The sequence below is a fragment of the Bombina bombina genome, chromosome 5 (assembly GCF_027579735.1).
Source record: "Bombina bombina isolate aBomBom1 chromosome 5, aBomBom1.pri, whole genome shotgun sequence".
Lineage (NCBI taxonomy): Eukaryota > Metazoa > Chordata > Amphibia > Anura > Bombinatoridae > Bombina > Bombina bombina.
Genome location: NC_069503.1, coordinates 1,064,004,743 through 1,064,021,747, shown reverse-complemented (window position 1 = coordinate 1,064,021,747; position 17,005 = coordinate 1,064,004,743). Strand labels below are relative to the sequence as shown.

At 36.3% G+C, this 17,005-nt stretch overlaps 1 protein-coding gene across 1 annotated transcript in view; it reads right to left on the bottom strand.

The window, feature by feature from the left end:
- Window positions 1–969: 969 nt before the first annotated feature.
- Window positions 970–17,005, bottom strand: part of FER1L6 (fer-1 like family member 6) — a 335,220-nt gene continuing 319,184 nt past the window's right edge. The window contains exons 38-40 of the mRNA XM_053715940.1: window positions 11,367–11,530; window positions 7,967–8,067; window positions 970–1,366 (exon numbers count right to left, since the gene is read on the bottom strand). Coding sequence (XP_053571915.1) covers window positions 1,186–1,366; window positions 7,967–8,067; window positions 11,367–11,530 — 446 coding nt within the window. The 3' untranslated portion in view covers window positions 970–1,185. The remainder of the gene's footprint in view (window positions 1,367–7,966; window positions 8,068–11,366; window positions 11,531–17,005) is intronic.

The following is a 17,005-nucleotide window of genomic DNA, read 5'->3' as shown; positions in this document are numbered from 1 at the left end:
AAAGACCTTTAATATGAAATACATAAAGGAACATTATTTATAAAATAAAAAGGAACATAAACTTTTTATCTTAAAATATTCTGAAATTGTTAAAGTGCCTGCACATAGATAAAAATCAAGAGTAAAAATGCATCAAAAATAAAAACATATATGAACTGTAACAGGAATACAAGTACTCATATTCCAAGCTTCCAAAGGAAATAAAGTCACTATATGTTTGTTACAGCACTTTGTTTTCATTTTAAAATAGTAATAGATATTGTTTTTTAGATTTTATACAAAATATTAAATAGGATCATGAGTTTGCTTAGTTTATTCGTAGGCATGGTTGCCTTTTTTCTTTATTTGTGATTGATAGTAATAAGATTTCTATCAGTATGTAAGGTTGTGTAGCTGACTACAACACAAAGATATATATATATGGCAGTTTAATCTAATATTGCACAACGGCAGCGGTTAGTAACTAACATGGTTCTGTTGGTTAGATGAATATATACATGAAAAATACACACTAATATTAAGAAAATATTTTTCTGTGATTGAGAGGTTGCTTTGCAATGGAAAATACTTTGATCAGTTTACTATAGCTTGCTATGTACCTGCTGTAAAATATCTCAAATATTTCAGCAGGCATAAACTGTCAAAGTAAATGCAGCCCCCCCCCCACCCCTGCAAGCACAGGATGCTTACTTTGTACCATGATAATATTCTCATTCTGATGATGGAGTTTTGGTCTATTTATCACACAATATATATCAAATACATAAAGTATATTAACATTTCTATTGTATTTGCATTTTTAAATGTTTCACAAACATAATCTCATTAATCAATTTTAGAATTAATAGAAATCATACTAATAAGGACAAATACATACTTTGTACAGTTATTTTTTAACTCTGATTTTGTAAAACCTTATCCAATCAATAGAAGGTTAAACATGCTATTTTCTTAGACCAGGGCCTGATGAGTCCAAATCAGTGTTTCTGATTACTATTGATTGAATTTATTAAGAGAGTATGTAGCTGAAAATTAGATTATTATGGGAGAAAGGCAAATTAGATTTTGAACAGAAAATTGTCTATCAAGGACTCTCAGTAGATGCTTATAACATGTGGCAGGTAATCTCTTTCTTGTTCCAGAAATAATTGTGCCTAGTGTCCAGTAAGAACAGGAAATTATGTTTTATACATTTAATATGCGATGACTGATTGCACCAGGCAAAGTATATACAAACAATGCAAGGAACAGAGCGAGAATGAGTAAAACAAAAGCAATGATAATGTACTTCTTGTAGTTTCTCCAGATCAGGTGATAAAGACATTTGAAGGGATTCACAAACCAGGAAAAGGAGGTGTCAGGTCGGCTGAAAAACAAATAAATTGTATGTTAGGACAAGTGAATATAAGCAGGATACCACTGTCACACTACAAGGATTTAGGGTCTCCTATGTAAAGAACAAAATGTATGCCCATAAGAATCACATTTAGAAAAAATATATTTAATGTGGAATATGGACTCATAACTTTACATATCTCTTGTGTATGTGTATTACTGTGTGACTACTAAATCAGACCAATAAGATTGTCACAAATAATTTCTAAGGGGATGTGAACTTTTGAACAAATGTTTCCCTATACACTTATGCTATTTAAATGATTTTTCAAGAAGAGTAGTTAAAGGGACAATACGGTGAACATTAACCTTTAATTGATTGGATAGACCATGCCATTTTAAACAACTTTCTAATTTACTTCTATTAATTTTGCTAAGTTGTCTTTATATTCCTTGTTAGAGAGTAACCCTTGGTGAGCTCAGGAGCATGCATGTGTCTATAGCCATCTGGCAGCTGTGTTTGCAACATTATTTATAGCAATTTTATAGAAAGTTACAAGCTTTGCTGTCATATACTGCTATTGACACTCTCCTAAGCTCCTTTCTGCCTAGCTAGGTTTAGTTTTCAACAAACCATACCAAAAGAACGAAGCACATTTGATACTAGAAGTAAATTGTAAAGTTGTTTAAAATGACATGCGCTTTCAGTCATGGCAGTTTAATTTTGACCTTACTGTCTCTTTAACATTTGAATATTTACTGGTTCCCATAAACTTCCATTGAAGTAAACATTTAGATATTGATGATATATGAATTAAAATATAGGAACATTTGAATTGTGTTAATTTAGCAATGGGATCTTACATTGCATATTCAATATTACATTAGATAAATGGGAAATAAACAATATTTTTGTAATGCAAATATTCAACTGCCTAGCATTACCCTTTGTCAGGGGTGCACCTTTCTGAGTGGTCAATTCAAATTCAAGTTCGGCACACAAACTTTTAAACACATTGCTCTAGGCCAGTGATGGAGAACCTTGGCACTTCAGATGTATCAGAACTACATTTCCCATGATGCTGGACTGCAGACTGCCCAAGCATCATGGGAAATGTAGTTCTGAAACATCTGGGGTACCAAGGTTTACCATCAATGTTCTAGGCCAATTAAATCTATTTACAAAAAAACAGTGATGAACTTGTTCCATAAAATAGGAATATATTTGGTTAGTTTGCCCTTAGTCATGCAATGATGCTGATATTGAAATTGCCAGGTATAACTTGGGTTTAAAATTTTAGGATTATTTATTTAAGATTTACTTATGAGTACTTTACGCAAACTGCCATCTATGAATATCTTATGATATTAAAGATTTCTCAGCGGTATGGACTTTCTGGTGATTTACAAATAAGCAATACTAATAATCATAATTTTTCTGGAGTCTCATATTAGCTTTTGGGCTTTCTGCTCTACTGATAAAATAGTTAATTTGTTTGTATATACATTCACAAGGGAACAAAACAATAATAAAGGTTGTAAGTTAATTTAATTGGCAAGTTTTAAGTCTAATAAAACAATGAAGGTTGAAGTAATATAATACATATATTAGTATTGTACTTTCTAGGGATTTTCCATTTTAAGAACATCTTACACGGCGCATATATAAATATATACATATATACATATATATATATATATATATATATATATATATATATATATATATATATATATATATATATATATATATATAAAGAGGGGTGTGAAAATATCACTACTATAATTTGCTAGTCATGGGAGAAAAGTTACTAGTGTAGATTCTGCTGGCGCTCTACAAATAACTGATAATGCTAATAATAATAATACAATAACTGTGTTACAAAAATATAATTAAATATAATATAATTATAATACTGTGCAATTTGTAACTTGTTATTTAAATTACATTTTCCATATAGTACTCATTATAAAGTTACAAAGACATGAAACCCTAAATTGTCCCTTTGTGATTCAGACAGAGTATACAATTTTAATCAACTTTTAATTTACTTCTATTATCTATTTTTCCTCTTCCTATTGGTATCTTTTTTTGAAAAGCAGGGAGGTAATCTCACGAGTGTCCACGTGTCTGGAGCACTATATGGCAGCAGTTTGGCAAGAATGTTATCCATTTGCAAGAGCACTAAATGGCAGAACTATTTCCTGTCATGCAGAGCTCCAGACCCCTACCTAGGTATCTCTTCAACAAAGAATACCATGGGAAAGAAGCAATTTTTTAAAATGGTATGCTCTGTCAGAATCATAAAATAAAATGTTTGGGTTTCACATCCCTTTAAAGCTGGAAAGGGAATTTATTGACAGTAGCGCACATTTCCAAGTCAATGGAGACATTATCTTCAATGTAACTTTATTATTTCCAGGTCAATGCAGACATTATCTTCAATGTAACTTTATTATTTCCAGGTCAATGCAGACATTATCTTCAATGTAACTTTATTATTTCCAGGTCAATGCAGATATTATCTTCAATGTAACTTTATTATTTTAAAAAACAAATGCCCTTTATGCGTCTCTGTGGGTTTAATGTCCCTTTAATTTATTGACAATTTGTTTCTTTAACATCACTGTACACACCATTCAGATAGCAAACTAAAACATAAATATATATATAAAAAAAAAAAAAAGAACAATGCATTCTGACACAGTTTTGATGTACAATTATTTGAGGCTTCAAAACCTCCCTACATTAGATATAAACCACTAGTATAAATGTTTTTCTAGTCTATATGTCCAATGTATTTTTATGCGGAAGTTTTGAAATGTTTAGTAAATGGTGCATAGAAACCCTGATAATTTCTGCCTTGATAGTTGGATGCCCTGGACCGTGTTATGGACAGAATTAAATTTGCTTCTTGATCATTAGCTGCACAGATAAATTGCCAGAATCCTACATCCAATGCACACTATTGATATAAATTTGTGCCACACGGATCGAATCTCAATTTGTTGTGGCCTTTATTTCTCTGGTAGTTCATTATACATAAATAGAAAAACAGAAATGACCTTCATAATATATAAACTAGAACATGCCTCTAAGTATTGCTTTCTTTGTAACATTGCCATCAATAAATTAATTCTTATTTAAAGCTGAGGAAAAGAAAATTGAATTTGAATTAACCTTTATCTGGGGATTTTTTTAAAGGATGCGTTTTAAATGAAATAGGAATCATAACTTATTGCTATTTAAAACTGATTAATAAAACAATACATTTCAGATGAAATTTGTTATCTATTTTTAATTGCAATAAGCTGACATTTGTCCATTTCAATTAATTATTTCAGTATGGAAGGAAGATTTTTTCCCCCCTACAAATTGGACATGATTCAAAGCATAGTCAAAACAAATATAAACTTTTTTCTTTTTTGGCATGGATACAGAAGTGGAGGCTTTTAAATGTGTAATAGTTAATTTTACTTATTTAAAGTGACACTCAAGGCAAAATTAAACTTATGATTCAGATAGAAAATAGAATTTACTTCCATTAACAAAATGTGCACAGTCTTTTTATATTTACACCTTTGAGTCACCAGTTTTTACTGAGCATGTGTAAAAATTCACAGAATAAACGTATATGCATTTGTGATTGGGTGATGTTTGTCACATGATACCATGTGGAAATAGACAAAACTTTTAAATTTGTCAGAAAAAAATCTACTACTCGTTTGAAGTTTATACTAAGGGGCATATTTATCAATGTGCGAGCGGACATGATACGAAGTAGCGTATTATGTCCGCCGCACATCAATAAATGCCGACAGCATACACTGTCTGCATTTATCATTTAACAACTGTTATAGCTATAGCGGATCATGTCTGCCCGACATCACTAAATGCCAACAGCATATGCTGTCTGCATTTAACATTGCACAAGCATTTTTAGTGAATCGGCCGCTAGCAGGGGGTCAATCATCCCAATCATATCCGATCGGGATGATTGCTGTCCGCCGCCTCAGGGGTGGCAGATAAGTTAAGGAGCAGTGGTTTTACGACCGCTGCTTCTAAACTTAAGTTTTAGGTGGACCTGAAACTTTGGAGGTAGATTGCAGCATCCGCTGCTTGTTAAATCTACCCTCAAGTGCTATTGCATTGTCTTTTTATCATGCATTGTTTGATTATGCAAATCTACTTTATTTACTGGTCCTTTAAACAATAATGCAAAATACAGCTGAAGTATTGTGTACTATGGGAATTAATTTCATGAAATTAAAATTTTAAAAAATTGGCTACAGTCACTCCTCCAAACATTTTTTTAAAAGCTTTTGCAAACTGAGAACAAAAAAGTTGCAATTAGACTTGAATGATTCAGATAAAACATGCACATTAAATAAAAAAAAAAACCTTTCTAGTTTACTTAGTTCTCCTGGTATCCTTTGTTAAAGACTATACCTGGGTAAACTCAGGAGAGTGCATGTGTATTGAGCACTATTTGACAGTAGTGTATTTACGTATGCTCTTCAAATTAAAATAAATAAAGGTCAAAGTAAATTTTATAATAGAAGTGAATTGGACATTTTAATTAATTGCATCCTCTATTTGAATCATGAAAGTTTAATTTTGACTCTCACGTCCATTTATAATTTTGTGCAAAGACCAATGAGCAAAAAGGTACATTACCTAGACAAGACTCTAATTGCCAGTGGAGAGCCAAATTAGTGATTGCATTAAAGATTCCTGATGAGTGACGGATATCTATAGATGCTAGTTACATGATAGCATTGTTTTTGGAGCACTGTTTCCCATCTCAACACTTGTGAGTGATACATTTTTATTCCTATTTTACAATCTTATAAAATTATGTTGCACGAAGTAGACATATACAGTATTTTGTTCATTTTTTCATTTTCTTGTTTTTTTCTTGTTTTGAATTCAAAAATTCCTTTTGTGTTTACAACAAACGTTTCCCCTAATGTAATGGTAAAATGAAAGTATTTGATAAGAAAATGATAAATATTAGGTCATTCTTAAATAACTTTTTATGATATATTTGCCGCTTGGAGTTTAGAAAATGAATATTCTTCTTTTAACTGAGAACAGGGAATTATACATTAGAGTATAATTTATCTCTAACCAGGGAGAGATGTCAAAATGATAAAATGGTAAATACAACTCATAAGATCCCAATCTCCTTTGAGACTTCATTTTTTTTATACTTGATTTGTTACGCCGTGTTTTATCAGTCACAACTGTTCAATGGAATGAAACCAAATCAAAAGCATTTTTTCTGTGCTTTAAACGTAATTTTCTGATGCATCGATGGAAAAGAAGCATGAAAATTGAATTTGTGGATTCATTTTCCATTACAAGAAGCAGAGATTGGCTAAAGCTGAATTTCTCTACTTTCAATGGAACTGATATTGTAACATACAATTGTGAAACAGAATTAACTATTTAATTCAATGTAACTCTGCTTTCCATTTCGTCCATAGAATTGTGACGTTAATTTGCCATTATAAAGTTTTTTTTGTTCCAAATTGGTTTGTCATATTTGTTTAAAATGGTATAAGATATGCTTGATCTAGTAATTATTCATATAGCTATTAATAACAGAAACATTTATCAATATCTCTTCTGTATTAAAGGTTAGGCCTATGTTCATGGTTACGTGAAGGAACATTCAGGGCTGGATTTGTCTACCAGGATACCAGGAGATTTCCCGGTGGGCTGCAGCAGCTGGGGCTAGAAAGCTACAATTTAAAGGGGTGATTAATGGATGCAATTGGGTTGTAGGGTGCATATATAACTACAATCTGGCACTTTTATTTAATACAAAGTTATATAATTTAATTATGAAAAAAAATATTGGGGAAGGAGTCTATCCCAGTAATCCCTTTGAGAAAAACTAGGCATGTGTATTCTACCGACTCAATGGAAAATAGGGCTGGTCTTCATATTTTTCCAGGGCTGCTTTTTTTTCCCAGTCCAGCCCTGGGAACATTAATGCCTTTTGTATGTGCACAGTGTCATTAATTCTCTCTCTATAATGGTATGCATGGGAACCTAATAATGCTCTTACTTATGATAGTATGCACTGTAAAAATGGCCCATCAAAGCCGGAGAATTCATCATTGACGCTTTATACATGAGATCAGCAGTGTTGCTGATTTTCAAGGTTGTGTCTGCTTTTGTACACAGTCTCTGATTGGTCATAGTAATGTAGGATATTTAGGGGCACTGAAAGAGGGTCAGTTAATGTAAATGATAACTATTTATATTGCACCAATTGTTTATTTAAATGCAACAAATACAAGTTCCAACATAAGGAAATTTAAATCAAATTAATATACTTTTAAATGCATTTAAAATATAATGAGACTTTTAAATATAATCACAAGCCCCCAGAAGGTAAAAAATAAAATAAAAAAATAGTAATTGTTAGTGTATGGGTATATTCGCTTACAGTCTCGACAACTCTACTCAGTCTCACCAATGCTTTTCTACTAAGTAGCTTTAGCAAAGAATGGCGAAACTGAAAGGCAGCATAAAATACCAAAGCAATTGGAGAAGATGTTGGTGAATCTAACTTGTGTTCCCTTTATTCTCTGCAGAAATTGTGGTCATGACACTTACTTTGGTTTCTCTAATGGTTCTGGCTCTTTCCTCGCACGCCCAACAGGATTCTTCTCAGCTTCCTCAGCTGATACTAAGTGGAACTCAGCTTCCACTTTTCCCTGTAATTGTGTAAGGAGAAAATGTACATAATTAGGTCATTCCAACAAAGCTTTCTATAATTTCTGTTTTGTGCTTGTGACATTATTGGAGAACACTCAAATTCACTAAAACTTTATGAGATCAGAAAGGTACAAACTAGAGATGGGTTTTAGGAGAGATGCTCTCATCTTTATTTACTATAGGACATTTTGTTTTGGGTTCGCTGTTCTCAGAAAATGACTCTGACTGTCTATCAAACACCCCTACATTGAAACATCACAGCATTGGATTTTGTGTTCAAAGGGAAATGAAACCCAAAACATTTATTATTTGATTCAGACAGAGCAAACCATTTAAAAAAATAAATTTCCAATTTACATCTATTATCAAATTTGTGTTGTTCCCATGATATTCTGTGTTGAAGAGATACCTAGGTAGATGTCTGGAGCACTAAATGGCAGGAAAAAGTGCTGTCATCTAGTGCTCTTGCAAATGGACAACATTGTTGCAAAACTGCTGCCATATAGTGCTCCAGAAATGGGCCGGGTCCTAAGCTTATGCCCTTGTGTTTCAACAAAAGATACCAAGAGAACAAAGCAAAATTAATAATAGAAGTAAATTAGAAAGTTATTTAAAATGGCCTGCTCTATCTAAATAATGAAAGAAAGATTTGGGGGTTTCATATCCCTTTAATAGAATGTACTATTTTGTCAGTGAAGCCTAAAAGAAATCATTTTAAATTTTCCAGTTCTAGTAACTGATATCCGTTGCATAAAAGTAAAATGGCTAAAATTATGGAGTAAATAATGCACCATGTTAGATTTATGTCTAATATTTTGTTATATATAACGTATGTATGAACTGGATTTTTACATCTAGCTTGACGCTGTTAAACTTTAATAAATTACTTCTATAATATTTTCAATCTAGTATTTAGGATTTCATTTGATACCATGATTGAAAATCTGCTGTAAAACAGTATAGAATCCCATTTAACAGAACAAAAAAAAGACTTTTTTTATAGTAGTATTAACGGTTTAACTGCCTTAAAGGCACATTAAACTCAGAACTGGATTCCCCATAAAAAGTTCAAGATAGTGTTTTAAAGAGAACTCTGTAATGTACTTAATTTATTTTAAAAAAATTGCCTGCTTTTTCTTTAAAATGTCCCGTTCTGAGGGTGGATTTTTTAGGATCCAAGACCCTGCCCTCCTACATTCTGCTGAGTGGTTTCTTGATCAGTTGAGGCAGATCAATTCTTTTGTTCCCTTATTGGCCACATTACATGAGATAATAGATAAGCATTATAGGTGGCAAGCCCATGGACTACAAAACAATGCACATTTTGCTCACAAAAATGTCAAAATACCTTTGTAAATACATAGAGATTAGATCATTTTTGAGAATTCTTGTGATGTTCTGAAAATAATCATTGGATACTTTACAAATAATGTACTCAGAAAGTTGTATTCTGTTGCTAAATATTTCCATGTCAGCCATTAATGCACCACTAGTCCTTATTATTTCCATATAAACAGAATAGTCACATATACCTATGCCCATATAAACTTAGGGATATATTATAATTCTTTAGAAAAGTTTATCTTATTATTTTTCTGCAGATTTCTCAGTTGAATTCAATGGGACTTTATGAAGATAAATTATTTGATACGTTTTTTTTTAAAGAATTCAACTTTACCATTACTTGGAAAAAAATATACCATAAGTAATGTAAAACAGTATCTAAAATATCAGCCGCCTTTTTAATAAATTGTTTTGTAGAAATATATACAATATGCCATAAGATGCCCCATTTAATCAAAATAAAAACAATGTTATTGCAGATAGAACACTTGGCTTTAATGTGTGTTTTCCTTAAAATATGCCCTAACTTCACTAGCACTGCTTACCTGGCTTCTGTAGCACATTGGTGTGTCCTGCCAACAGTCCATGTGTGACCTGAGCTAAAGGCATTTAGCCAGTCACTCCACAACTTTTCAGATTTTATCATAATTATAGTTATCAAATTGGAATTAAACCATTTAATCCTTGTTTAGCTTGTTCTGTACAATTCATGGAACATTCTGTGGTAAGACTAGATTTACCAGATGAACAAAAACGTACTGGTTGACCATTGGGTGAAGCAGTAAGTCATTTTGTAATCAAACCTCCGCTCAGACCCTATAACCCTATGGCTTCTGTCAGCCATATTGGTACATCAGACCTCAGTGCAAACCCCATATCCTGCAACTGTCATCTGTTTGTATCAGACCTGTAGCCCAGGTCAGCCATATGCCCTCATCAGACCTCAGATCAGACCCATAACCTTGTAGCCTCTGACAGCCACATCAGTCACATGACCATTTTTATTACATGGTTTCAAATGGGCATACACCTGGCAACCAAAGGCAAGATATATTCTTTATGATCAAAAGTTTGTGGAAACCTCTACTAATTATTGAGTTTAGGTATTTCAGCCACAAACATTGCTTAGAGGTGCCAAAAACCCAGCACATAGCCATGAAATCTCCATAGACAAACACTGTCAGTACAACTGGTTGTATTAAAGAGATCAGTGTCTTTAAACAAGGCACTGTCATAGGATAACACCAGTGCCACAATTCAGTTTGTATAATTTTTGCTTTACTAGATTTGCCCAAATCAACTGTAAGTGCTATTATAGTGAAGTAGAAGCAACAACAGCCCAACCATAACATGGTAGACAATGCAAACTCATAGAGCAGTGCCCCAGAGTGCTAAAGTGTTATGTCTGTATTGGAAGTTTAGTTATTGAATTAACCAACCTCTATGTAAAGATGTGCTGGTCTTTAGCTTTCATCCTCCGCTTTTATTTCATATAAGTGCCACACTTAGCACTTGTGGGGCACTGAGCAAGAAAAAATTGTTGGAACCACCCAGCACAACTCCTTTATTTCCCTACACCTGTATGATCTGTCCCCTGTATGGCCCACCCCTGTACCAACACCCAGTGTGTCCTATATAGAGAATAATTCTATATATTATACCTCCTGATGCCATAAACACTTCTTTATAAACTGAATACAAGATGAAAATTGCACCTTCTCATACCCTTAACCCCAAAAGTGTTGAGTCCATCAAAACGCAGGGCCCAGGGCGGGTGCCCCTCTTGCTTGCCCAAAGGGCAGATCTGCTTCCTATGGCTGTGTATATATTCATGTGTATCAGTAGACTGACATTATGCCAATACAATTCCAATTTTGTGAAATACAATTAGTGATCTGTAGAAGCGAAATAGTATGAAACCAGTTTTAAACACCATTCATTGTATAGTACTTACAGTGAGTTCTCCAGCTTTTACAAAAGGCCACCAGCCACGGATACGCTTCTGTTGGAAGATGGATATCTTATTTTCATCCTTCAAAACAGTAGCCATACTCAAGTCACAGCTCTTTGCAGTCTTAGCTCCTCGATGGAAACCATTGAGGTTCAATTCCATAGAACCTAGGAGAAACAAGTTAATTTTTCCTTCACATTCATTCGGAATTCAAATGTTTGTAGAAAAGAACAAAATTTATGCTTACCTGATAAATTTCTTTCTTTCCAGATATGGAGAGTCCACAATGTCATTCCAATTACTAGTGGGAATATCACTCCTGGCCAGCAGGAGGAGGCAAAGAGCACCACAGCAAAGCTGTTAAATGTCACTCTCCTACCTATAATACCCAGTCATTCGACCGAAGGGAAATGGAAAAAGGAATAACACAAAGGTGTAGAGGTGCCTGAGGTTAAAAAATAACTGTCTTAATTAAGGGTGGTGTCGTGGAGTCTCCATAACCGGAAAGAAAGAAATTCATAAGGTTCTTTCAGAAGATATGGAGAGTCCACACACGGAATGAATAGGGAGGGAGAACAAGACAGGCAGACCTAAACAGAAGGCACCACAGCTTGAAGAACCTTTCTCCCAAAAGAGGCCTCAGCTGAGGCAAAATTATCAAATTTGTAAAATTTAGAAAAAGTATGCAGAGAGGACCAAGTTGCAGCCTTGCAAATCGGTTCCACCGAAGCTTCATTTTTGAAAGCCCAAGAAGAGGAGAAAGCCCTAGTGGAATGAGCTGTAATACTCTCAGTAGGCTGCTGACCAGCAGTCTCATAGGCAAAACGAATTATACTTCTCAACCAGAGGGAAAGAGAAGTAGCGGTAGCCTTCTGACCATTACCCTTTCCTGAGAAACAAACAAACAGGGCAGAAGACTGGCGAAAATCCTTAGTCGCCTATAGGTAGAATTTTAGAGCAGGCACAACATCCAAGTTGTGCAACAGACGTTCCTTATGAGAAGAAGGATTGGGACAGAGAGAAGGAACAACAATTTCCTGATTAATATTTCTATCCGAAACCACTTTCGGAAGAAAACCCAATTTAGTACAAAGAACCGCCTTATCTGCAAACGGAGCCTGCTGCAAAACTTTAAGAACAAGGTTAAAGCTCCAAGGAGGAGCAACAGGTTTAAACACAGGCCTGATTCTGACCGGGGCCTGACAAAACGTTTATGTAAAACATTAGATAAAGCAGAAATCTGACCTTTCAGAGAACTGACTGACAACCCTTTCTCCAAAACTTCCTGGAGAAAAGACAAAATCCTAGGAATCCTGACCCTACTCCAAGAGTAACCTTTGGATTCACACCAATAAAGGTATTTATGCCATGCCTTATGGTAAATGTTTACCAGTAACAGGCTTGCGAGCCTGTAGCATGGTTTTAATGTCCGACTCATAAAACCCACGCTTAGCCAGAACTAAGCGTTCAATCTCCAAGCAGTCAGTTTCAGAGAAACAAAATTTGGATGGAGGAATGGACCCTGAGTTAGAAGGTCCTTCTTCAGAGGCAACCCCCAAGGTGGCAGAGATGACATATTTACAAGGTCTGCATACCAGATCCTGCAAGGCCAAGCAAAAGCTATTAGAATTACCGATGCTCTCTCCTGTTTGATACGAGCAATGACTCGTGGAAGGAGTGCAAACGGATGAAACGGGTATGCTAGACCGAAAACCCAAGGAAATGCCAGAGCATCTATCAGAGTGGCCTGCGGATCTCTTGACCTTGAACCGTACCTTGGAAGCTTGGCGTTCTGCTGAGATGCCATCAGATCCAGCTCCGGCACCCCCCACTTGAGCGCTAACCTGGAGAACACCTCCGGATGGAGAGCCCACTCCCCGGGATGAAATGTTTGTCTGCTCAGGAAATTCGCTTCCCACTTGTCCACTACTGAAATATGGTTGGCAGATAGACATCAATTGTGAGCTTCTGCCCACTGAATAATCCGAGCCACCTCCTTCATAGCTAAGGAACTCCAAGTTCCTCCCTGGTGGTTGATGTAAGCCACTGAGGTGATGTTGTCAGATTGGAACCTGATGAACTAGGCTAAGAACAATTGAGGCCAAGCCATCAGAGCAATGTAAATCGCTCTCAACTACAAGATGTTTATTGGAAGAGCAGACTCCTCTTGAGTCCATAGTCCCTGAGCCTTTAACGAGTCCAAGGCTGCTCCCCACCCTAGCAGGCTGGCATCCGTGGTCACTATCACCCAGGAAGGTCTCCGGAAGCATGTGCCCTGAGACAAATGCTCCTGAGCAAGCCACCATGGGAGAGAGTCTCTTGTCGACTGGTCTAGATCTATCCTCTGAGACAGATCTGAATGGTTTCCATTCCATTGTCTGAGCATGCATAACTGTAGAGCTCTCAAATGGAATCGAGTAAAGGGAATGATATCCATGGAAGCGACCATCAGACCAATTACCTCCATACATTGAGCTACTGATGGACGAACAGTAGACTGAAGAGACAGGCAAGAGGAAAGAATCTTGGATTTTCTGACCTCTGTCAGAAATTTTTTTATAGATAGGGAATCTATTATGGTTCCTAAGAAAACCACCCTTGTAGCTGGAACAAGGGAACTGTATGAGAGTTTGCTTGTTGAAAAGATTGCGCCTGAACCAATATGTCATCCAGATAGGGAGCCACTGCAATTCCCCGAGACCTGATCACTGCCAATAAAATTCTGGGAGCTGTGGCAAGGCCAAACAGGAGAGCCACAAACTGAAAGTGTTTGTCTAGAAAGGTTAATCTCAGGAACTTGTGATGATCCTATGCGAACATGAAGATACGCATCCATCAGGTCTATGGTCGACATGAACTCTTGAACCAAAGGAAGAAGGGAACGAATGGTTTCCATTTTGAAGGACGGTACCCTGAGAAAGTTGTTGAGACACTTTAGGTCTAAAATGGGTCAAAAAGTTCCCTCTTTTTTGGGAACCACAAACAGATTTGAATAGAGTCCTAGACCCTGTTCCCTTACTGGAACTATCACTCCCAGGGAGGAAAGGTCATGAACGTAGTTCAAGATTGCCTCTCTTTTTACCTGGTTTGCAGATAATCTTGAGAGGTGGAATCTACCCCCGGGAGGGAAAGTTTTGAATTCTATTTTGTAACCCTGAGATACTATGTCCACAGCCCAAGGATCTGGGACATCTCGTATCCACGCTTGACAAAACAGGGAAAGTCTTCCCCCCACTTGTTCCGATCCCGGATCAGGGGCCGACCCTTCATGCTCACTTAGACTCAGATGAGGGTTTCTTTGATTGCTTCCCCTTATTCCAAGATTGATTGGGCTTCCAAGAAGACTTGGACTGTTCCTGCTTGGAAGAGGAAGACTTTTGACCTTTGAAGTTCAGAAAGGAACGAAAATTACTTTGATGTCCTTTAGGTCTGTTCTTCTTGTCTTGTGGTGGAAAAGACCCTTTTCCACCCGTTATATCATAAATTATTTTTGTCAGACCAGGTCCAAACAAGGTCTTACCCTTGTAAGGAAGTGCCAGAAGCTTGGACTTGGAGGTAACATGAGCTGACCAAGATTTTAGCCACAAAGCCCTACAGGCTAAGACAGTGAAGCCAGACATTTTGGCTCCCAGTCTAATAACTTGCATGTTAGCATCAGAAATAAAGGAATTGGCTAGTTTGAGAGCCTTAATCCTATCTTGGATCTCCTCCAGCGGAGTCTCTACTACAATTGATTCAGGCAAGGCGTTGCACCAATAAGATGCCGCACTTGCTACTGTGGCAATACAAACTGCAGGTTGCCATTGAAGACTTTGATGAACATACATCTTTTTCAAATAAGCCTCCAGCTTTTTGTCCATAGGATCCTTAAAGGAGCAGCTATCCTCTATAGGGATTGTAGTTCTCTTAGCCAAAGTAGAAATAGCCCCTTCTACTTAAGGCACTGTGTGCCATGAATCTTTAATGGAGTTAGCAACAGGAAACATCTCTTTAAAGACGGGGAGAAAGATATACCTGGCTTCTCCCATTCCTGTGAAATAATCTCAGTCACACGGTCTGGAATAGGAAACACTTCCACAGAGGAAGGAACATCATAGTATTTATTACGTTTACTAGACTTCTCAGAGTTGACAACGACAGAAGTATCGGAGTCGTCCAAAGTAGCAAATACCTCCTTTAACAGTATACAAAGGTGTTCAAGCTTAAATCTGAAGTTTACTTCTTCAGTATCAGATAAATGAATGATACTGTCTGAATCTGAGATTACACCCTCAGAGGCTAACGATGTATCCTCCTCATCAGACTTATGAGGGAGGGCAACCTGCGTAGCAGCAGATGGGACAGATACCTTACTATCTGAAAAATGTTTAATTTTCCTCTTGCGTTTCCCCAACATAGGAAAAGCAGATAATGCCGCAGATACCGCAGAAGATACCTGTGCAGCAAAATTTGCAGGCAAATAAACTCCTCCAGGAGGCTGAGAGGAAATGTAGGGCACTGTATGTGACACCACAGAGGCTTGGGACGTTTGAGGAGAAAGCTGTGGCATTGCCTGAACAGCATCATCCTGAGAGACATTGGGCTCAGAGGGCAACAATTTATCTTTAAATTGAAGTGTTCTACCTAAGCATGCAGCACATAATTCCATAGGCAAAACAATTTGTGCCTCAAGGCATAGCAAGTATTTGTCAAAAGACACAGAGTCTTGGTCCATATCCATAATACTAAATAAAAAAATCCCCAAATTGTAGAAATTTTTACGTACACTGTCACTTTAAGAATTTTTAATACCACAGCCACTTAACGTTATGCAAAAATTATTTAAAATAATAAACAAATCAAGTCCCCCTACACCTCAGACAGGCCTTACTGTAACACTTATACACAATTTGGCTGCTAGAAGTCTCTAAAAAGATCATATAGTAGATCGACACTGAAGAGACTGAGATTCAATTACGCCGCTCCGTTCCGTGAATATCCAACAGCAGAGAGAAATCACATGAGGAAACTACGCAGCAAGTAAAAGGCGCACGTTTCCCTCAGCCTACAACACCGGAGCTTAATTTTCACAAACGCTCAAGCAGTCTGTCAGTTAGCCAGTTCTAGCTAAGCAAGAAAAGGAAACCAACTGCCAAATTTTAAGTTTATACATAAATCCCTGTATAAAACATAAACCACACACATACTAATAAAGTATTTCAACAAAATTAGCCCAAAGAGGAAAAAACGTCCCAATAAAGGGAAGCTTAACCCCTAGTCTTAACATACATAATGTGCCTGCCCACTGCCAAAGAAAATCTTGTATAAAGGATTTTAAAAATGTCCCCATCTACTGCATATGACATATTCTTCTGAAGTGCAAGTCTCCAAGACCAAGAAGACAAAGCACTTACCTGCAGTCTAGCTGTCCAGCAGGAAGACAGCTCACAAGGCATGAAAGGACACATACTCCTTATGTAGCAAAAAGAAAGAACAGAGTAACAACTCTGGTTTTCTGTACCATGGGCAGCAATGTGTTAGGAAACAAAGCAAGGACAACCTCACAACTTTCTAAATGCTTAAAAGTCACCACTATTCTACTGAGATTGACGTGGATCCAGCTAAAACCAAATCCTTGCTTGCAGGGAAAAGTACCCGAAAAA